At 35.7% G+C, this 22,819-nt stretch overlaps 2 protein-coding genes across 8 annotated transcripts in view; one reads left to right on the top strand and one right to left on the bottom strand.

The window, feature by feature from the left end:
- Positions 1-22,819, bottom strand: part of rufy3 (RUN and FYVE domain containing 3) — an 881,807-nt gene that overhangs the window by 493,366 nt on the left and 365,622 nt on the right. The window lies entirely within an intron of this gene.
- The window catches only part of LOC147844116 (serine/threonine-protein kinase pim-2-like), a 30,721-nt gene continuing 12,751 nt past the window's right edge, over positions 4,850-22,819 (top strand). For 6 of the 7 annotated variants that reach the window (XR_015491590.1, XR_015491595.1, XR_015491594.1 and 3 more), the window contains exons 1-9: positions 4,850-5,031; positions 5,373-5,480; positions 10,487-10,591; positions 10,909-10,997; positions 11,133-11,174; positions 11,269-11,617; positions 11,804-11,923; positions 13,171-13,198; positions 13,770-13,848. Coding sequence is in view for 1 of the 7 variants with exons in the window: in XM_087254071.1 (XP_087110197.1) it covers positions 4,965-5,031; positions 5,373-5,480; positions 10,487-10,591; positions 10,909-10,997; positions 11,133-11,174; positions 11,269-11,617; positions 11,804-11,923; positions 12,126-12,223 (978 nt within the window). In the remaining 6 variants the exon portion in view is untranslated. Of the gene's footprint in view, positions 5,032-5,372; positions 5,481-10,486; positions 10,592-10,908; positions 10,998-11,132; positions 11,175-11,268; positions 11,618-11,803; positions 11,924-12,125; positions 12,599-13,170; positions 13,199-13,769; positions 13,849-22,819 lie in introns of those variants that run through there. The other variant, XM_087254071.1, reaches the window with a different exon arrangement.

Here is a 22,819-nt window from a genome sequence, read left to right as displayed (position 1 = left end):
TTGTTTAAAGAGTCTACAAGTTATTAAATATAAAATAAATATAATAATATTAATAATAATGACAATAATAAGAAGACTAAGGATAACTAAAATATAACAAAATATTACATGTTTATCTTTTATTAAACCGAATCAAAATGGTCAAAATAACATCCTACAGCCCGTGATAAAAAAGCACAGTGTTTACCAATTAAGTGAATGTAAATATTTTATATGATTGTTGTTATTGTTATTATTATTATTAATTGTAATTAATTAATCAATTATTTATTGTTATTTTATTGCCATTTGGACATTGTTCTTTTACTGTATGACAAACAACACAATCACGAAAACCAAAACTTATCTGTAGAAAACGCATAGCCTATGTGTTTGCGTGTGTTATAATCTATTTTTCCCCATAAAATAAATATTGACTAAATAAGTTAACTAAAGCTGCTTTACTTATAAGTGGTAGGCCTACCTACCACAACAGAAAAGTTTAGGCTGCTAGTTTAAATACGAAAGCAGCCTAATACGGACGACCAGATGATAAGAGTATTTAAGAGAAAATCGCAGCATGGTTAAACAGGTAAAAAAATTTATATTAATACATTTTTATAAAATTAATAAATAAAACTAATAAAAATTCTATATATATTATTTTTAATTATTTCTATAATTTTTTTTCCTCTATCGTTAAGCATGCTGGCTACTCATATGAGACTAAAACGAAGTAGATAAGTAAAGCAGGGTTGTAGCCAATTATCTTTATATTGGCCAAGCCCTTTTACTTGGATTAAATCTGTCAAAATGATGTTCGCATCCTTCATGCTTTTTCTAATAATAAAAAGATCTCAGAATAACCTTGGCCTAGGCTATCTAAAAAAAATAAAGCATCTTAAACAAAATTTCTATCAGCCCAAACAAATTTAAATATTTTAAAATATGCGGGTAGCTGATATCATTATCTTTCATTCAATATTTTAATAAAAGAAGCAACACTAACGAAACTTTCAGGTACAATCCAGCACAAATGAAAATATGTAGCAACTGGGGTGGAGAGACCTCTTAATGATCTGATATAATTTTTTTACAAATAATATTTTTGCAGCACAAACGAGCAAAAACGAAAGTAACATATTTGTACACAAATATAAATATCTGTTGTTCATTTTCATGGCACAAACCAGCACAAATCTAACCAAATATTTTGGTTAAATCCAAACAAGGAAAACAGATAAAGTGTTTATAAATGGCAAAACCAGCACAATTGAATGACACCTGTTTTGATTAAGTGTTTTGATTAGGCAATATCTAAACAATACAAACAGATAAAGTGTTTATTTTAATGGCATAAACCAGCACAAATCCAGCACTAAAGAATGTCACCTGTTTTGTGCATTTTAGAGGAAATATGGGGCGCTGAGTAACGTCGCGGCTCCCGAAATGTTTTAATTAGGCAATATTTAATCAATAAACATAGATAAAGTGTTAATTGTTATGGCACAAACCAGCACAAATCCAGCACTAACATATGACACCTGTTTTGTGCAATTTAGAGGAAATAATGGGGCGCTGAGTGACGTCGCGGCTCCCAAAATGTTTTGATTAGGCAATATCTAATCAATAAACATAGATAAAGCGTTTATTTTAACGGCACAAACCAGCACAAATCCAGCACTAACATATGACACCTGCTTTGTGCAATTTAGACAACCTGGGGTGGAGAGTGACGTCACGGCTCCCGAAATGTTTTGATAAGGCAATATCTAAACAATAAAAATAGATAAAGTGTTTATTTTAACGGCACAAACCAGCACAAACCGAGCACAAACGAATGAGACCAGTTTGGTGTGATTTAGACAACATGGGGTGGAGAGAATGACGTCACGGCTCCCGAAATATTTTGATTATATCTAAACAACGAAAATAGATAAAGTGTTTATTTTAACGGCACAAACCCAGCACAAACGAATGATACCAGTTTTGTGCGATTTGGAGGAAATGGGGTGGAGAGTGACGTCACGGCTCCCGAAATATTTTGCTTTTATCTAAAAGAGGAAAACAGATACCGTGTTCGTTTTAACGGCACAAACCAGCACAAACCGAGCACAAACGACCTGTGCTGTTTTGAAGTCAATTGCGCAACATGGGGTGGAGAGTGACGTCACACGGTTAAAAAAATAATGCTTAATATCTCAGACCCCAAACCAGCACAAACGTTCGTTTTTGCGGCACAAATCAGCACAAACGAATGGCATAGTTTTGGGGATTATTTGTTTTTATGGGGTGCCAACTTCACGGAGGTACCTCAATCTCATCCAGTCAGATCTTTTGTTGCTTCTTGGCCGCCTGAATCTTATAGGACAGCTGCACATCAGTTTTCTGAGATGGGAGACAAGAAAGTAAGATGAAGGAGCACTTACAAACTGTAAATAGATGCATATTAGATAGAAATATGGATATTTAAACAAAAATGTCTTTAATAATTAATCATAAAATAGCTTAAAGCCAACATTTAGCAAAACAATACATTTGACTCAATATATTAAGACAAATGCTCTTATTTTCAAGGGGGGAGCTTGAGCTTGAGCTCCACCTTTTTTGCACTTCTTCTACGAGTGATGTCACTGGGGGTAGGGTTAGGAGTGGGGTTGGTGTACGCATTAAAACAGCTTACAGGAGGCAGAGCGAGAGCTCATGCTCCCCCTCGCTGGAGCTCAGCTCTGCTCAAATGGCTCTGCAGCGAGCACCCTCTCCTTATTTTGCCTCTGCCTGCATGTCAGCCCCCGGCTGTATCTGATGTGTGTTTACTGCACCAACAGAGCTAACTTAGTGCCAAAACTTTTACAAGCTTTAAACCTCATAAACAGGCCAACAAAGTTTTCTAAAACATCTAAACTAGTTTATTATATAATAATGAGGCTGTTTTTTTTAGGAAAATCATAAAACGTGATTGAGCAATTCCAGCTATGGATGTGACATTTGCAGTAAAAGCACAAAACATAAATTCACATAGAGAGCATATGTTAACATTATATTGAAACTTTTCTTTATATTTTCCAGAGCAACTCGCCACAGTTTTATATGACCAGAAAAATATCAATCTGTAAACATATTTTATACTTTAAATGAGGGAAATAAACATGTGCTATGGATGTGACAAAAAATCTGTGAGTTTACAGCATACAGCATCATTTGTAGAAATTATGTGAATTAAACTGCACAACCCAAAAAAGAAACAATGATAATCAAAAGACTAAGAGTTGGCTCTTTGTAAAACAAAAATTATTGTTTTTTTATTTTTATATTTTCATATTTATAAGGGAAAAGTGTCATTATGGATGTGAAATTGCCACTTGTGATTTTGGTAAATCAAATATAATAGTTTGAAAACATTGACAGATGTATTTTTGTGTATTTATAAGGTGCTGTAAAATACTTGCTTACAGAATCTTATTTTCTTTCTTTTTTTTTTTTGTTGAAAACTAATTTTTTTTCATGGCAAGGTTGACATTTGCACGGAATTGCTCTATTACATTTGTCATTAACATATTACACACTACAGCTCCATTCCCCTGCTGTATACCTTCCGTGAATATCTTATCTGTCTTTAAACACTCATGTAACTTTACAATTAATAATGTTAGCGTGTAATATTTATGTGATGATAGTATGGGCGCTGCTGCACACTAGCTGATGTTAGCTAAATGTTGGATGGTTATAGCGCTAAAAGGAGAAGAAAAACTACAGTAGGCCTATTTACACATGAACAACTGACCTGTACATGAAGCCCTGGACAGATAATCTTAGATAATTCAGCACCATTTCGCTTCTTTTCTTCCTCAAACACTTTCTTTTTGTGCGCCATTTGTCCACCTGTTGCTTTCTCTCCATTCTCCCGTGGTTAACGGTTGTTGGAAGATCACAGACGGTTGTGGCCGGAAGTTAACGAGAATTATTTGTTATTTATTAAATTACCCAGTAAATTATATTTTCTTAACATCTACACCTATCCCAACCCTAAACCCAACCACCACAGTACTGTAAAAATATTATTCATTGTTTTACAATGTTACAAAAATTATGCTATATTGATGTGCGTATCCGCAGCTGTATCCTGTCTAGACTTCACCGTGGTAACCGTTTTTGGCGGAGAGATGAATATTTATTATTATTTATTAATTTTCAATTATTTAAATGCTGAATTCTGAAATGAGAACAACTTTAGTACAATGTTATTGTCAATACTATATAATAAATATTAAGAATTTTAGCCTGCTGACTGAAAAATTTCCTTCATTCCTGCTGCTGCATGAATTGAAAATGGCATAGACTAATATGGAGTTAATTAATACTTAAAAATAATAATTATTATTTATATATTTATTTTTCCTACAGAAATATATTTTCCAGACCTCCCACACACCTTGGCTTGATGTTCTACGTTTGTGCAAATACGCGTTTTTATTATTGTTTTTAAATTATGATGAACATCATATAACATTGTCAAATAATTTATTAAAAATTATTTTAGAATGTATTACTTTGTGCTGTATATTTAACAATCAAACTATAACAAAGTATTGCAATTATGACACTCGCATCGTAAAGTCGAAAGTCCTTTAAGGGTTTTAAAATAAATCTTTAAATGAGCCTGGAAAGGGAAGATATTGGCCATATCCTTTCGGTCAATTTGTTTGTGTAAAACTTGCCTAAAACGGGAGAGATTTAACACAGAAATGTGACTTTTATTTTCTCGTGAGAATCAAATATAAACATTAGTCTCGGGTTTAGCGCCTCGTTCTAAAAGCCGTGACGTCAGCTCCAGCGCTCCATAAATTCGGCCGCGCGAAGCCATTTCCTCAGTTGATATTGAACTCGCGAGAGAAGTGGTCGTCTATTGCATATCGACAGACCTCCAAAGATTTTACAGCACAGTTGAATCTTTAAACTTGTTTTTTTTTGAAAATTTTCCACTTATGGATTCTTCGGCAAACACACCTCCGATCGCCGGACCAGCTTCAACGTCAGTTGGAGGAATTACAGGTATTTGAAGAAGTATATTACACCTTTAAATCATTTGATTCTTTTGCTCGATATAATTTAGGCCTAACGTTAATTGGGTCATTCCCACTCTTCGGTGCCATTTCAGGGTAGTAACTGTGCCCGATAAATTGTTATTTTTTCCAAGATTTCATCATTTGAGTTGAAGTACTTATTAAACTAGAAAAATATAGTCTTCCAGCTCAGGATTTTACGGTTTAGAGAAGCTGAAATGGCTTATGAAAGTATGATCGATAACTAATATTGTGTAAATGTTTGTTAATGTCTTTATATTATGAATGTTCCATAATGTACAGATAACCACATTGTGCATCTGTTTACAGTTTTGACAGAAATTCAGGACATCGAGCCCGTTCCAGGGCCATCAATGACCGAAGGACCGTTGACTGAATTTGCTTCAACGATGTCAGTTGAGCCATCGAATGTCTCAGGTACGTTTGGAAAAGATTTTTTCCCTCCATGTTGTAGAAAAGTGATTTAATTACCTGCCTTGAGCCAAATGTGGACTCTGCATATTTTGTAGTGGGGCTGGATGAAATGACCATTAATATTATATAATTCTGATCTAGATATAAACAATTTTTAAAAACCTTAGAAAAACTGCCAAAAATGCTCACAAAGGAAAAAGTTAAAACCTCTTCCTTTAGAGCTCTGTATTATTTTAGAAATAAAACCAGTACAAATATTTGTTCACCTTTTTTTGAATCCGCGTACAAACAAGAATCAGAATCAGTTTTGTTGCCAAGTGTTCTTGACACACACAAGGAAATTGTTTTGGCTACAGAAGCTTCCAGTGTACATAAAGTGACAAGTGACAACACAAATTAAACATGAGAAAAAAAGTCAAACATTAAACGCATGCAGTTAGTCAAAAAATTCTATATGAAGAAACATTCATTTAACATAGATAAACCATTAAACAAAGATAAAACCCTCAGATTTTGCCGGTTATTCCAATGGACTGAAATAAAAACACTGCTTCAGCCTGGATAAAGGTATGAGCAACAACCAATAGCCTATATAAATTAATAAGATTAAATAGAAATAAAGGCAATGTCTATTTGCATTTACAGTAAGTTAACAGCAACAGAAGTATTCATTATTTAGGTGCAAATAGAGTGGTAATTGAAAATAGATGCTATTTACACTAATAGTTAATATAATTTAGATGCATCAAGATGCTGTATGGGTGTATATTTACACTGAAGACAAGTTATTTCTGATTGTACAAAGGTACATTATTTTATCTTGTACAATATACTTTATCTGCCTAATTATCAAATAAAATGTGCTATTCGCTTATGTTAAGATGCCGGACCACATACTATAGTGTAATTTACAGTAGTGCCAATGCTGTTGTGCATGAGAGGACATGCATTACATGCAACAGTTTTAGTGTATGTCATTCATTGTACATGTACACAAAATATCTATAAGAACAATAGTTCAAATTAAATCTGAAAAAAAAAACACACACAGTCGGACATTTTAAAACAGAAATCAAATGATTATTTTTCGTGCCTGCATTCTGGAGAACGGTTTTCATCTTTTGAAGTTGTCTGCACATTAAACTAGTGTAAGTGGGCGCACAAAAAATGTAGAAAAATACATTTCACAATCTGTATAATATTGCAGTAAAAGTTTGTCTTTAATGTATTTTCTCATGGTCTCAGTCAATGTTTGCTGCTGGGAGTAGCTGGACTTTACATTTTGGGGAAAATATAGACATTCATTAGTTGTCTACACATTAATGTGCATTCTCACTATCAGCAAAGTTGGGTTTGTCAACAAGGTGGAAAACGTGTATTGGCAGAAAAGTTTTTGCACTAGTACTACAGTTTATACAAAACACTATAACCGCAGAATGTTAGCTTTTCATCAGTTATCATCAATAACATCATCTGTGTGATCATATAGATCAGTATTAGAGCAGCTGTATCAAACTCAGAGCCAGAATTTTTGTTACAACCCTGCTCCAACACACCTACCTATAGGTTTTCAAACTAGTCTGAAAGACTTTGGGTGCTTTCACACCTGTGAATCGATTCAGTTGTTCCGAAACAGAGATTAGAATTGTTACATTGTTGCTCTTTGCTCTTGGAGCGGTTCGCTTTCACACTGCAAAGTTTCTAATCGGACCAAAAGAGCTAAAACAAGTCACGTGCGAGTAAACTCTCCTTACATTGGTCAGAGTGTCAGGGTTTATTTTGCAGCGTCCTGCTCAGCTGTCAGGAGAGGTGGTGGTTTGGTGGTGATTGACAGGGTGCGCGCGCGTGACTTGTCTGAGGAGAGACACGGTGGGGAGGGGTGAGAAGGGTGCGCGATGATGCCTATTTGAGGACTGGGAGAGAGACACGAGATTACCGGGAGATCATCACTCGTTTGCGGGCATCCGGAGACTCGCGAAACTTCCCGCCTTACTCATAATTCTCTCTTCATATAGCCGTAAGCCTATTACATATCCATAAAACACTGTGATATAACCGCGATCGGATCGCTTTCTCACTGCAATCGAACCGCTCCAGGGTTCGTTTCAATCGAGCCGAGACCACCTCATTCAAGCGATCTCGGAGCGATTACTTTGGCGCGGAACAGAGCGCGATTGCCCTGTTCACATATGCCAATCGAACCGCGCTAACTGGGCAAACGAGATACGTTCCGAAACAAAATCGTAGGTGTGAAAGCACCCTTAATTAGTTTGATCAGGTGTGTTTAATTAGATTAAAGCTAAATTGTAGGGATGCACCTAATTTTAGGTTGAGAAAATGAGCCGAAATCGGTTAATGCCGTGTCACTCTGTCCAGCATTCTGGTTTCACTCTTTCCATTCGATGTACGGTTTGTTAGGATAGGACAATATTTGGCGGAGAAAATAATTTGAACATCTACAACCTGAGGGATAAAAAGCTTTAAAGCCGACTAAATAAATTATTTAACAAATTTTATTTTCGATAGATTTACAGTAGATAATAAACATCTTCTTTACTTAATATTGTAATTATTGTTTTTCTAAAAGAGAAATCAACTATTTTGATTCATAAAATGTATTTCTGGCTAGGTAAATTTTAAAGTCTTACAAAATTATATTTTTTATTAAAACAAATTATTTTATTGCCCTTGAGCAATAACCAACCAATGCTGGCTGCAGTCTACCGTATCAAAATATTGGAAATGTGTAAAGAAGTTAGGGCTGTAACGATACACGATATAAAATCGAAATCGCGACACTCAGATCTACGATCCTGTGTCGCGGTGTGTTAAGGAAGAATCGCGACACACCCACCCCTTGATACCTTTCCAATAACGTCACGCGTGCCTGCAAAAGTTGAGCTAATTAACACTTTTTTTTTCGACATTACAAGCACTGCTCCGTTTAAGCCCTCGCAATATTTAGCCGGGAGAGCTCGCACGGAGCTCTTAGTAAGGGGCCGTCTGAATGTGTCAAGAATATCAAAAACAAAACCAACTTAACCCCGCTTGACAACCGACAACGCCAGAAACATTGCCAATGCTGTCAAAGCGGCCGGATTTTCAGCGCATATACGATGATTTGCTCACACTGTTAATGTGGCTGCGCAGAGAGGGATGGGCGTTCACCAGATGTTAGGTAACAGCCAAACTTTTCTGTAACCGTGCAGTGCGCTTTCTGTTTGAACCTTTGGGAGTGCTGACTGACAGGTGCGTGAGGTCAGAAAACACGACGAAGCTTTCAGTTAAAATAAACACAGTTTCTATAGTTATACTTTATTTAGAGATAAAGGTATATGGCTCTGCATATAATCACTCTATCTTGCTGGAGTTTATAGCCGTTTCGCTTTACTTCAGGACGCATTAACACCGCTCTGATGGTCTAATCGTTGTTTTAAGTTATCCAAAGCTGTATGAATATACATATCTTGAATATCGCAATAGTATTAAATATTACAATTGTAATAACACAGACAGCAACACTTTTGCACAATTGATACCCAGCTGATTCAGTCGTTTCATAAGAGGACCGCGCCTCTTCTTTTTTCCTTGTCAACATAAAGGCAGTAAGGTGCGGGATGTTTTCGGCCACTTGTTTAACTGCAAGGCATACTTAATTTGCGGGATGATAACGTATAACCCGTGCCTACAGACACATTTGCTAAAGAAGCAAAATGGAAGAAGAATATTGCTGTTTGATAGCCTACAGACCTGTTGATACTAAACCAGCGCTTATGTTGACCTGAATCTGCGTAATAAACGCAACAAATAGGCTTTACTTTTTATTTTACAGCTTAAAGCATGTACGCAGATTAATGCAATATCATATTTAAACAAACTGTTTACAAAAAGTCTACATGACTTTTATTTGACGGAAGAAATAAACATATGATTGGGAAAAAAAGCCTATGCCGGTTATTAAAAAGAATCAGTCAGTATTTTCGTTTTGTAAAATAAATTAATTATTTAAGTGAAAATAATTTAGGGCAGTCCTATTTATTTTATTCATTTTATTTAGATTATTCTGCTCTTCTGTGCTAAACACTGCAGGTGCGTGAAGATGCTCTGTTGTTCTGTTCCGCTATTAATATATAAAAATAAATCAGTATTTTAAAATGCAACATTTAATGTGTCATACACAAAATAGACACGTCAATTTGTTTAATATAAAATTAATAGTAATCTGACCAGTTCACCGTTAATAACCGATTAATGAGTGGCGGTTGTCGGTTACCAAAATTAACGAAATGAGCATCCCTAGCTATTTAATTTACTTTTTCTATGCAAGAGAACTTGATTGAAAAATTATTTTCAACATGCTTGAACCATCTAAACAATGGAGTTTAGTTTGGTTTTTCAACAGTATTTTGTTACAAAGAAAACAGAAGTGATATATCTTTGGCTATTTATTTATTTTATATATGGCTATTTATATTGTTAATAATTTGCATAGTTAATATTGTTCTTTGATGTTTCTTTTATAAAGATTTTTCAAATGTTATTTAATTAAAAATAGTTTTAAAAATCTTTTTTTTTTCCCACCCCACACGAAAAAAATTAAAATAAAAAATCGTGATACGAATCGAATCGTGGGTCAAAAATCGTGATACGAACCGAATCGTGGGTTTGGTGTATCGTTACAGCTCTAAAAGAAGTCATATCACTGTTACTGAAAAAAAATATATCAATTTTATTTTAATAATAAATTATTGTCCAGCACTAGTTTGTGGAGTAAAGTTTTATTTTTAACTGTAAAAAAGACTGAAGTTTTGCAATGTCTTTCTGAGAGAAGCTGCAAGGGCTCAAAAGGTATGATGTCTTAATTGTATTTTTTACTAAAGCTGTATACATGTTTAAGTTATTTTAAAGTGTTTATATTAATGTTATACAAGCATAACTTTATATTAATTATATTATATAAGAATGTATTATAAAATGTACAGATAATCATCCTCCCAACTCTGCACCAGGTTTGACAAGAAATGAGGAGACTGAGCCGGTTCCAGGCCCATCAGAGCTGCAGCCCACACAGGCTGAATCAGATTCAAGGCCAATCCATCGATCACCTGGATTAGGTACATCTGAAACATTGACTTTATTTTTATTGGTGTCTTTTAACAGTATTTTGATTCTATTTTCTTCTAGAGCCATTTGTGCAATCTGCATAGCTTGTAAAGTACAAAGCAAAGTGGATTGTGTTTTTAGATGGTTTTAAATAATAGCTGATGATTTCTGTAATGATTAAAACACTCAACACGTACGTTATTTGCAAAGTAAATAAACACAAAGGCACCCAAATAAAGAATAACTCTCTTTTACATCTCTTACATTACTTATTCTGTTTGTTCAGGCATAACATGAATCTTAAATGAACATGTCTTTTATCTTTCAGTGACAGACAAGTATGATATGGGGAGAGAGCTGGGACGAGGACGCTTTGGCATCGTCAAAATAGGAGTACGAAAGTCCGATCAGCAGAAGGTAAACCTCTTCTACACTTCTCTGTTTTCTTTTTTCAGTACAGTGACTGCAGATCAAAATAGACCTGTGCTCACAATAAAAGAACGAATGTTTTTGCAAGAAGCTAACTTATGTTCACCATCTTTTCATCCACAGGTTGCCATCAAATTCATCAAGTCTAAAAAGCCAAAGGATGACGTAAGACTGAAAACAATGCATATTAGTATATGACTCTGAATACAAATTATATTGAAATAAGATTATAAGACTTTCAATTATATTTTTTCCCCAGCCTGGCGATCGCAGAGGACCCCCCATAGAAGTGATGCTACTGAATACGCTCATGGCACCTCCAAGCACCTACACTGTGCGCCTCTTTGAGTGGTTTCAGGAGAAAAAGGACTTTCAGCTGGTCATGGAGTATCCAGAGCCCTGTGAACCAATAGGGCGTTTTCTTAGCCGCTGTGGACACTTGGATGATAGTGTTGGCAAGAGTTTGATGGTGCAGGTTGTCCGGTGTGCTCAAGAGTGCATAAATCATGGGGTTAGCCATAATGACATGCACACTAGCAATGTCTTAATCAATACAGCTTTGATGCAGATCAGGCTTATTGACTTTGGAAAAGGACTACAAATCAGGGGTAAGTATTTCTTTGCTCTTTGTTTTTTCACAGTTTGACAGACATCTACTGTAAGTAGACAAAAGCTTAAATGTCAGAGAGAGACTAGCAAACCTCTAGTACACAAACTAATGCAATTAAGAGTTTAGCTTTCTCTTGAGTGTGCTTCACTGCCGTTTACTAACCTCAAAACTGTTTTTCTTACAGAACCAGAAGTGCATCCACACCAGACATACACAACATGCTTACGACATGCTCTTCAAAAAACAGTGAAATCTGTGGGTAAACTTTTGGAATACATAGCAATCCGTGTCTGCATACCTGAAGGTGAGATAATGACATTAACAACACCATGACAATAACATTCAGTACATACAGCAAGTTCTCTGTATAATGCATCTATAAAACTACAACATATCTGTATATAAGGCTTGCCTTACGTTTGATTAACGTCTTTTAGAAGTTGTTTTTATGCTTGTGAACTGTGTGTGGCCTTGACTAACCAACTTTGTTTCTAAAATGCATCCAGAACTGAAGAAATGTATTGCTGCTTGCCAAAGTGAGAAGCAACCCAGTCTGGAACACATTTTAAGCACTGAATGGCTTAGAAGTGTTTCAGACATTTAAAGCAATAGTTCACTCAAAAATGTAAATTCTGTCTTTAATTACTCACCCTCATGCCATTCCAAACCCCTAAGACCTTTGTTCAGAGCACATGCTCACAAGCACAGTGCACTGTATACCCCGAATGCAACCTGGAATGAATGTGAATGTGAGTAATTAATGACAGAATAGTCCAGTGAACTGATTAAAAATGCAGTACCAGCCCCAGAGCATCTACCAGTTTCAGCCCTAACCCCAGGAATGCCAGCCAGTGACTGCTCCAGCCCCAGAGCAACCCCTAGTGATGGCTCCATCCCCAGAGCACCCGCCAGTGACGGCTCCTTCCCCAGAGCACCCGCCAGTGTTGGCACAAACTTTAAATAAAGAAAAAAAAAAGAATCTTGCAAGTGCATTTTGTGTCTTCAAGATAAATCTACTAATATTTCTGAACATTCAACAACATTTTTCAAAATAGTAAAAATTCAATCAATTTATCTATGAAAACAGCGTTTGCATTTGCATTTATTTCTTTAAAATATTTACTTCCACTTTTTATCTTTGTGAAGTTACAGGTCAAAGTACCCATCAGATCATTTATTTTACCCTGTTAAAAATGAACACTTTGGGACCAGATGGAATTTTAGCTGTGTACACCTATGATCTAAATGCAAATGAGCTGATTCTCTCTGCCCACTCCTGAGGGATGTTGCTTTAGAACAAAAGCAAGCTTTAGATGTCAGATGAGCACAGACAGAGACTGAAGCAGAAAGCCACAGTCACAAATTATAAAGTTATGGCCAAAACAGGAAGTTTCCAAATGGTTATTTGATGTAGTTGTGGAGTTTATTTGGCCTTCCTGCAATGATGAATGAGCCACACAAAAATGCTGTTTCAATCAATGTTTGAAGTACACACACACGCACGCACACTCAGAGGTTTAACATGCTGTTTTTTGTTTTTTCTAATTGCAGCAAATGAGACAAGATGTACACCAAACAGGTAAATGTATTCTGCTATATAGAATTTCATTATAGCTAACCCTACTAACAAGCCTGTGCTGGCCCTTAATAGAGAAGGTGCTTGTTGAAGAGATGCATGCATGCTGATTTAACATGTACACCGACACCACCCCTAAAACCTCAACTCCCAGTGAGGAGGAAGTGCAGCAAAAGGAATCTGGAGCTCCATTTGGCTCTGGAGTGAATTGTACTTGTCTTGATCGGCTCACATAGGACTAGCATCTTTTTCTCTGAATGACCAAGCTCATTGAGTACTAGACCTAGAGAGCATGCTCGAGTGACTTTCTTGCTTGTTGCAGGGGTGTTGTTTGTGTTTGAAACACCATTGTGTGAATTTGTTGTTTTTATTCTTCTCCATTTGTTACTATTGTTCTCTTTTTAAGAGGGAACATACCCTTCATACTGTTTTACAACAAAATGTACTCAAAGCATCTTGTATCACTAGTTTTATCTAATCCATTGAGCTAGGCTATATCTCTACTGCTGTTTTGAACTTTTTAATTTTTGTTTCACCCTCTATACGTCACTTGTCTGGCTGCCTTTGATTGCAGGTTAAGAATTGGCTGAGGATGAAGCAAGTCCAGCTCTGGTAGATAAGACACCTCCCGGGCTGACACTCGCTTATCTGGGGTAAGTTTGCTGTGTAACGTTAATGTCAACACTCGTTCCACCTCAGAAAGACAGTGTGTGTAGGCCAGAGTCATAGCAAAGAACTAACACTGCCATAGAGAGAAATGTCCGGCAAAAGCTACACTTTTAGCATTTAAACACTTTACACTTTTTTTTTTTTTAGGTTTTTACAATTTGCATTTTGTAAATGGCGGATTGCCGTCTTAAAAGAGCCACAAAAATCCAAAAAAATGAACCGGTCTGTGTGTGAGTGCACAGTACCATTTCTAGGCATAGATCTCACCCCACCCAGCTGCAAGGACCCAATAAATGCCCATTGCACCAGCCCCGGTCCCGATCACCCACTAATTCCATTGCTTATTTTGTTAGGTTGAGCTTTTTACTGAAAAGCAAATTAAAAGATAAATAAATGAACAATTAAAACAGGAGTGCTCAACCCTGTTGCTGAAGATCGTTCCTGCAGAGTTCAGCCCTAGCCCAGATCAAACACACCTGAACCAATTAAATAGGACCTGAACAGGTCCTGCACCTCTTGAGAATTGCAAGCAGGTGTGTTTGATATGGGTTGCTACTGAAATATGCAGGATGGTAGATCTCCAGGGCCCGGTTTTTCAAAAAGTAATCCACTAGGATTTTGGATAAGGGATTGTATCAAATCTTGAAAATGGGTTTTTTAAAAGGAAAAACGGATTACATAATCTGATTGATCACGTAATCCAATCTTGGTTTTGATCCGGATCAAATCTTTAGTTTGGGTTTCTCAAACCTTTTTTGTAAGATTCGAATCGCTTTGATCCAAAAAACCTGGATTAAACTGATCCCATCAGAAGGGTGGATTTACCGTGGATTTCATGCCCAAAATGTAATGAAAACTTTACAAAATTATTAAATAGTACTATTTTTGGATCATGCAGTATTTTACGAGATGTACTATTTAATAATAAGGTTTTATTTTATTTGTTCATCTGTCAGGCTATAGTGACTATAGGCTTTAACGTATTTAGCCCTTCAGTATAGGCCTACAGCAAAGTAGAAAGAGTTTGGCCTCATAAAATAATCCCCCAAACAGCTGTCAAAATTGACCAAACACAATAATTTTTTTTTTCTGTCACTAATTGATATATATATATATTTATCACAATGGAAAATATTTTTCTTTTTAGTATATTTATTAGTGATGCATGTAATGATTATAGGATAACCAAAAAAAATTTTGCAAAGAATGACAATCCCTAATTTTAGAAATCTCTTTCAACAATTGCAAAAAGAGACTGAAAGGGCAGAAGCACAGTTTCGTCTGGCAGAGGAACAACTGACTTTGACCAAACCAAGGCAAGCTGGTCTCTCCACATCAGATGAGGAAGTGTGAAATTATTGTGGAGTTTTTGACATTAAGTCTTTTTTTTTTTTTTATTTACATCTATATTTGAAACTTATTATAAATATCCTCAATGTACAGTGTTGTAGGTTTCAGATGAGTGGACTGCTGGAAGAGGATGGGGTGGGGTTTTTCTTGTTTTTATTATTATATTATTATTTATTACATTTTCTTAGTTTTCATTTCAAATAAAAATAAAGTTATATTGACCCCACACTGGCTATTATATTTGTTGCTCTTTACACAGGCCTATCTATCTACATTGTGATTGAGCACTAGTAATCCAGATTTAGTAATCCTGAAAAGTTTCTATCTGGATCAGATTGATCCAATCCGATGTTGCTTTGAAAAACTGGCTCAAAAAGTAAGCTGGATTATGTGATCACAGATCGAAAAAACAGGATTACTATATCCGGATCAAGTTGATCCGGATTAACCCTTTTGAAAAACTGGGCCCAGGGGCCTGTTCTTTATACTTGGACTAAGCTGGATTTGGATATAATCAATCGCGTCCATTCCATATCCGTTTTCAAACAAAAATGGGAAAAGTAAGAAAATGATAGTTTTTCATTTATTGTTTGCTTACAAAAAGCGAGATTTTGGCTTAATCATAATTTTTTGGTTTAGTGTAAGAAAACGGATAAACAACTTTAAAGTTCATTACTGTGCGTTCACACCGAATTTGTGTATGATAATAAACATGCATAATATTTGACAGTTTTTTTTTTTAAAAGGAATAATAATTTCTGCAGTCATGCATGTGCTTTGACAACTAATATGACGGTGATTTGATGCTTCGCAAAAGTTGCAGACACTTTTACCTATGTTAAAATGCTTTTTTGATGCAAAATTAATGTCATTTTTTTGTTTTAAAATTTTATTTATAAGAGCAATTTTTGGGGGATAAAAGAGGGTTTAATACATTAGGGTGACATGGAAAATAAGTCACACAGCAAAATCCTCAGAGAAAAATGTACTCAGTTTAGAGAATATTTGGTCCCTCTCTCATGTGAGTAAAATTTGCTCAACAGCAGTTTAAGTTAATGAGACAATGAAGGGATTAATTAAGTAATGATTGAGCACTAATGATGAACACCAGCTGTTAATATACAGAAGCAGAAGAGAAGCAGCAGCAGCTTTGCTCATTGCTTACATGTTTGACTATTTATTTGAAATGTTCACAAAAGTCCATATGAGCTTTTCATTATAATGATTAATGATGTATTTGAGAAAGTAGATGGGGGATAAGTAGGTGTTTGTTTGCGGATGATGGAGCTTTTGGTTAAGGGGAAAAAATATATATTATATTATGAGGAAAATGCAAGAGACATTATATAAGGTTGAAGAGTGGTCATTTAAATGGGGTTTCAAGTTATCAAAGGGCATAAGAGTACTACATGAAATGTATGTAAGGGAAAATTTTAATGGAAAAATACGGAGAGATGGTTTTTTTTTTTTTTTAAGAAGCATCGAAAGTCCAGATAATGACCAGAAATAGCAAATGTAATTCCAAAGTTTAATATAGAAAAAATATATAAGGATTTCAAACAAATTATCAGTATACACAGGGGTAATGCTGGCAATAAGTTTAGCATTACAATGGATGAAAGATGCAGGAATTCTCAGTCCCAAAGCGCTAACAGGCAAACAAAGCAGAATTAAAAAAAAAACTGTCAGAAAATAAAATAGAATAAAAAGACTGCAGTAAAATATGAAAGATTCAATACAACTGGATGATAAAATGACAAACATAATCATTCTAAATTAAAAGCAACGGTAAAAAGGGGAGTCTTAAGAAGTTTCTTAAAACAATCCAGAGAAACCACATTCCTGATGCTGGTGGGTAGGCCATTCCATAGCTTAGGCGCACTGTACAAAAAAAAAGCATGACCACTATTAGTCTTCAGTTTACAGCGTGGCTGAAACAGCAAGATTGCAGATGAGAAACGAAGACTGCGGGTGGAAGTGGCCAGAGTTACTAGGTCATAAATGTAGTCAGGTGCTAGCCCATGCACTGCTTTGTATTTTTAAAACCAGAGTCTTAAAATCAATACGTGATTTAACAGGAAGCCAGTGAAGTTGCTGAAGTACAGAAGTGATATGATGGTGCGAGGAAGTGTGTGTTAAAACATGTACAGCAGAATTTTGAAAATACTGTAAACGTCTCAGAGAGCTTGCTGGTAGGCCCCCGATGAGGGAGTTACAGAAGTCAAGACGTGATGATTAAGGCATGAATAAGCCTTTCCACATCAGGCCGTGATAAAAAAAGGTCTAATCCGCGCAATGTGTCACGTTAGGTGTGATCGAAACAATAACAACAACAACAGGAACCAAAAGATAACGGATTCAAGTTCTGATTTTAATATATTAAAGTTCAAAAACATTGAATAAAAATCCAAAAATATTAAAGTGCAAAGTAACAAATAAACAACAAAACAAGAAACTAAGACAGATAAACATGAACAAGACTATAGCAAGATACACGGTGAGATCAGAAACAACAACTAGGAAAAACATATTTACAGGGTACAAGAAAGACAAACGACGCGATGGCAAATAGTGGTTGAATGACTGAATATATAGTCCTGGTAATCACGGAGAATGGAGACAGCTGTGGTAGTAAATCAATGTAAATGACAGACCGGGTGTGTGCGCGAAAGAGTGTATGGAAATGTAGTCTTTATGGGTGCTGTAGTGTCACTCAGTGTCCATTGAACTACAGCGCCCTCAGGTGGTCACTGACAGATGTGACAATGTTACGTAGGTGAAAGAAGGCTATTTTAGTCAAGTGTTTGAAATGTGAGTTAAAACTAAGCTGTGCATCAAAAAGCACCCCAAAGATTGCGCAACTGTGTAGAGGGCGACACTTAAAGATCACCAACAGACAGTTTAAGATTATTACACTGGTTAATACTGGTAGGAGTGCCAATTAATAGAACCTCTGTTTTAGAACTGTTTAATTTGAGGAATTTTGATTCATCCAGGCTTTAACTTCAAGTTAACAGGCAGATAAAACTGACGTGGCAGAGGTGAGATCACCCAAATTCACAGAAATGAAGGAAATCACAGAAATTAAGGAATTTTTAGTTTGCTCAGATTGTAGTTCTGCTCTTAAGCATTGAAGCAAAACACTCAGACTGTAGGCAATATTTAGTTATTGAAATATTACAAGAGTTGTATAAATTAAAAGGAGAGAGTAAAGGTAATGTCCACGTGGGTGCCAGCTCATGTGGCATTAAAAGGAAATGAAGCAGCAGATAAAATGGCAAAGCAAGCTGGAAGATAATATAGGTATGGAAGTGACTTACAGTTGAAGTAAAGTTAAAGCAATTATAAGGAAACAAATAATGGGGAAATGGCAGTACCAATAGGAAGCAGGAAAGAATGGAAAGCAAATGTATAATATTTAGCCACAAGTGGGTAAAGGGAGGCACTCGAGTGGAAAAAGGAAGGAGGAGAATATATATTATCATGACTAAGAATTGGGCATACTGGACTTAACAGTACAATGAAGTTAATGGCAAAGCACAGAACAGGTCTATGTGAGTGCGGGTAAAATGAATGTTGAACGTGATCATGCATTGTGAGCGGTATAATGAAGAAAGAAGAGAGTTATTGGAAGAAGTCAAGAAAGAAAGAGATTATGAGTTTACATTGAAATTTTTATTAAATTCTGAGGTATAGAGACAAAAGTACACTGCATTGTTTAGATTTTTAAAAGACACAGGACTGATTAATAAGATATGATTATTAGAATTATTTGAATGTAAATTTATTAAGTTTAAGGTAGGGATGGAGGGAGTTATTTTCTGATCCTGACATAGTGGGAGGAGAAGTCAGAAGAGCTGGAGAAGCAGCACTGGCGGATGCGAAGTCTCTCACTGGGTTAGGGGAAGGGATTATTATGGGAAAAGAGTAGATTCTGAATCAGGTTACAGGAAGGTGACGGTAATGTACAAGAACTTGTGCGATCCGCCAAATAAGAACGAAAGAAGAAGAAAAGTCTGTGGCTGTTTCTCAATAGAGTGGAGGAACTATGACGTCACTTTGTAGGCTAATTGGCTGCTTGCATAAAACTGGTTCCCTCGTGAAAATCCCTATAGAATTTTCCCATAGGCTTTTCAAAAAGTGCAAATAATAAGCTCTGTGTTCAAACACTGTTCATTACATTTACACGTTTTGTCCAGCTGGATAATCCTCACATGAAAATACAACATTTAGCACTTTTGGATCTTAAATTCAAATGCAAGAACTGAAAGCTAACATTAGGCTATATAAACGGACTACAGTGCCCTCGGGGCGCTCGCTTGTGACGTCAGCACCACCCTGCTACAGACATCTTATCAAGCTTATTTTTAGAAAAAAATGTCCATGACAGAGTTTATCTTTCTGTTTATTATATTATAATCCACGGTAAATATTATAAACAAATAAATACGCAAAAACACAGACCTATGTGCCTTTTAGATCGTTTTTACATGGGAAATGCATTGTTTTGCTTTACGGTTCTAAAAGTTTTAAAACTGTATGCATAAATGTGCCTACATAGTATTATCATAAGACATATTTAAATAAGTGTATCGCTCGCGTGCACACAGCCTGCTTACCTTAACAGAGGACAGAAATGAGGCGTTAATTAACCCCATCATTGTCTCATTAACTTTAACTCTGCTGCTGAGTAAATTTTGCTCAATTTAGAGAGGGACCAAATGTTCTCTGAACTGAGTAAATTTTACTCTGAGGATTTTACTGTGTAGCCTATTGCATTAAAAAACAAAGTCATTTAATGCACTAATGTGTTCATGTGTTTACAATTAGCAAACAGATTTTCATTGCATCAGTAACAACACAGTTATCTTTAAACAAAAGAAGATGCAGCATGTCAACAATTACTTGTAGTTTATCTCGGAATTGAGCACAAATGCTACTGTCCTCCACAATGGTGACACAAAAAAACATTTTACAGTATTTTGCTGCTTTTCTGCTTGATTTTACGGTAAAATACCGGCAGCTGTGGTTGCCTGTAATCTGCTGTTTTTAACATTTTACATTCGTAAATTCAGTTTACAGAATATTTCTGTTAAAAATACATTACACAGTCTGTATTTTTCATCAAACACATTTAACCCCTCAAATCCCACAGCAAAATCCTCACTAGTGTCCTCAATACAGAGAGTTGAACACTCAAACAGTGATGAAGTTAATGAGACAATGAAGTGTCTAATTAAAGGACGATTGAGAATTATTGATGAACAACTGTTAATAGCAGAATCACTGAAGGAAAGAAAAACACAACTTACAGCCAAAACCAAAGATGAAATCAACTGACATTAAAACTCAAAATAAAATAATAATTAATAAAAATAAAACAAAATACACTATTCCCAGAGATGGGTTGCGGCTGGAAGGGCATCCGCTATGTAAAAACTTGCTGGATAAGTTGGTGGTTCATTCTGCTGTGGCGACCCCGGATTAATAAAGGGACTAAGCCGACAAGAAAATGAATGAATGAATGAATGAAAACAAATTACACAATAAAAATGTAATTTCTCAGAATCTCAGCAGAGATAATTAAACAAAAGAAGACAGAGTCTGCTTTAATTGGGCTCTTCAACTATTTGTTCTGACATTAGTGTTTAATTTGGCTGCTATAATTAAATGTGTTAATCACAATATTTGTATAGCATGAAAGGCCAAAAGAATAAAACATTAATGAACCTGAGAAGGCCACCCACCCACACCTGCTTGTGCAATGAATATGAATATTGAATATCTTGTTAATTGTAAGTGGGAAATGAAACCATATGTAAATATAACCACATGATCAACAGCAGGGGTGTCAAACTCCATTTCTGGAGAGCCAAAGCCCTGCACAGTTTAGTTCCAACCCTGCTCCAACACACTCACCTGAAGGTTTCAAACATGCCTGAAGGACTCAATTAGTTTGATCAGATGTGATTTATTAGAGTTGGAACCAAACTGTGAAGAGCTGCAGCACTTTTGGAACTGATTTTGACATCTGTGATTTACAGCAATGACTGCTTAACAAGTTTAAATACTCCATTCACTATGCGAATGTTTGTTCTATGGCAGAGCTCAAAAACACACAGACGTCAACAATTAGTCTTTAAATCTCAAAAATGGTGACAATCAAAAAATATAAATCAAATAAAAATCAGCCCAGAACAATACAAAACAATCTTCTGAAACATGACCTCCAAAGAACATAAAATAAAGAAAAAGAAAGAGATTATAAGAACTTTAAGCTGCATAATATATTCATGCTGCAATGCATGAGGTTCATGTCCTGATTCTTGATGTCTGTGTGTATTAAGAAGCTGAAGAACTCAAGAATTTGAGCATGAAATATATCAAATTTCTTATTTACTCCTTGAAAGTTGTTTGATGAACTTCAATAGTAAGCTGTTACACATCCCAAATAATATCAGATAAAACTCTTGTCTATGGCTTAACTTTTCAAATAGTAATAATTACATCTGCAACCATTGATTAAGTATGAACAGTAGAGTTTCTCATCATCTTTCTTGCTATAACTGATGAGTCTCAGAAACTCAGTTACAACAACCAGACAAACATTAAGATTGAAATGTAAAGGTTCAAGAGCCCAACTACAACAGCCTCAGATAAATAAGATATTTTTTACAGTGTAGCATGAATTAGCATGTTGTTAGCATGAATTAGGATGTAATTAACACAATTCCAGTATGGATTAGCATGATTCTAGCATTAATAAACATTGTTAGCATGATTCCAGCATGAAATTAACATGTTTCCAGTATGGATTAACATGTCATTAGCATGACTCTAGTATAAATTAATATATCATTAGCATGATTCTAGCATTGATTAGCATGTTGTTAGCATAGATAGATAGGTAGGTAGTTGGTTGTTAAAAGTCAGCTGTAAAGCTGCAGTGACACTTGACTTTTCTCTCCACAGACTAGTGTCATTCTTGAATGATTCGTTCATTTTGAATGGATCTTCAATATGACTCGGGAACTATGAGTTCTGTCAGGGAGTGATTCATTCATCTGCGCGTGCGCACATTTGTGCAGGTGGTATTGTTCATTTCAAGTCTTTTGAGTCGTTCATCTAGCCAATCATTTGCGTTTAGAGCAGGAAAAAGAATTGATCCGTTCACCTCTCGATTCCTCGGTGTGAGTCGTTCATCACGTGAAAGACAGAAGCCAATCGTATGCATTTAGAGCCCGAAAGAGAATTGATCCGTTCACCTCTCGAGTCCTCTATCGGGTTTGAGTCATTCGTTTCTCATGGGCCAATCATATGTGTTTAGAGCCGGAAAAAAAATTGATCCGTTCAACTTTCGAGTCCTCGGGTTTGAGCCATTCTGTCACGTGATGAACGAATTATTCAAGAACCAGAATACTCGAAAGGTGAACTAATTATCATGGCTCCTATTGGCTCAGACTGTGTACTTTGGTTAAAATTATATGTGACTGTCAGTTTAACATGAACGAACCTCTGACATTTGAAGACATGAAGAGGTGAGCTGAGCAAAGAGACAAAAATACCTTCATAGACAAAAGAGCAGGTAAACATTGAATTATTATT

Source organism: Danio rerio, chromosome 5 (genome assembly GCF_052040795.2).
Source record: "Danio rerio strain M-AB ecotype USA chromosome 5, GRCz13ab, whole genome shotgun sequence".
Lineage (NCBI taxonomy): Eukaryota > Metazoa > Chordata > Actinopteri > Cypriniformes > Danionidae > Danio > Danio rerio.
This window is presented reverse-complemented; position numbering and strand designations above follow the sequence as displayed.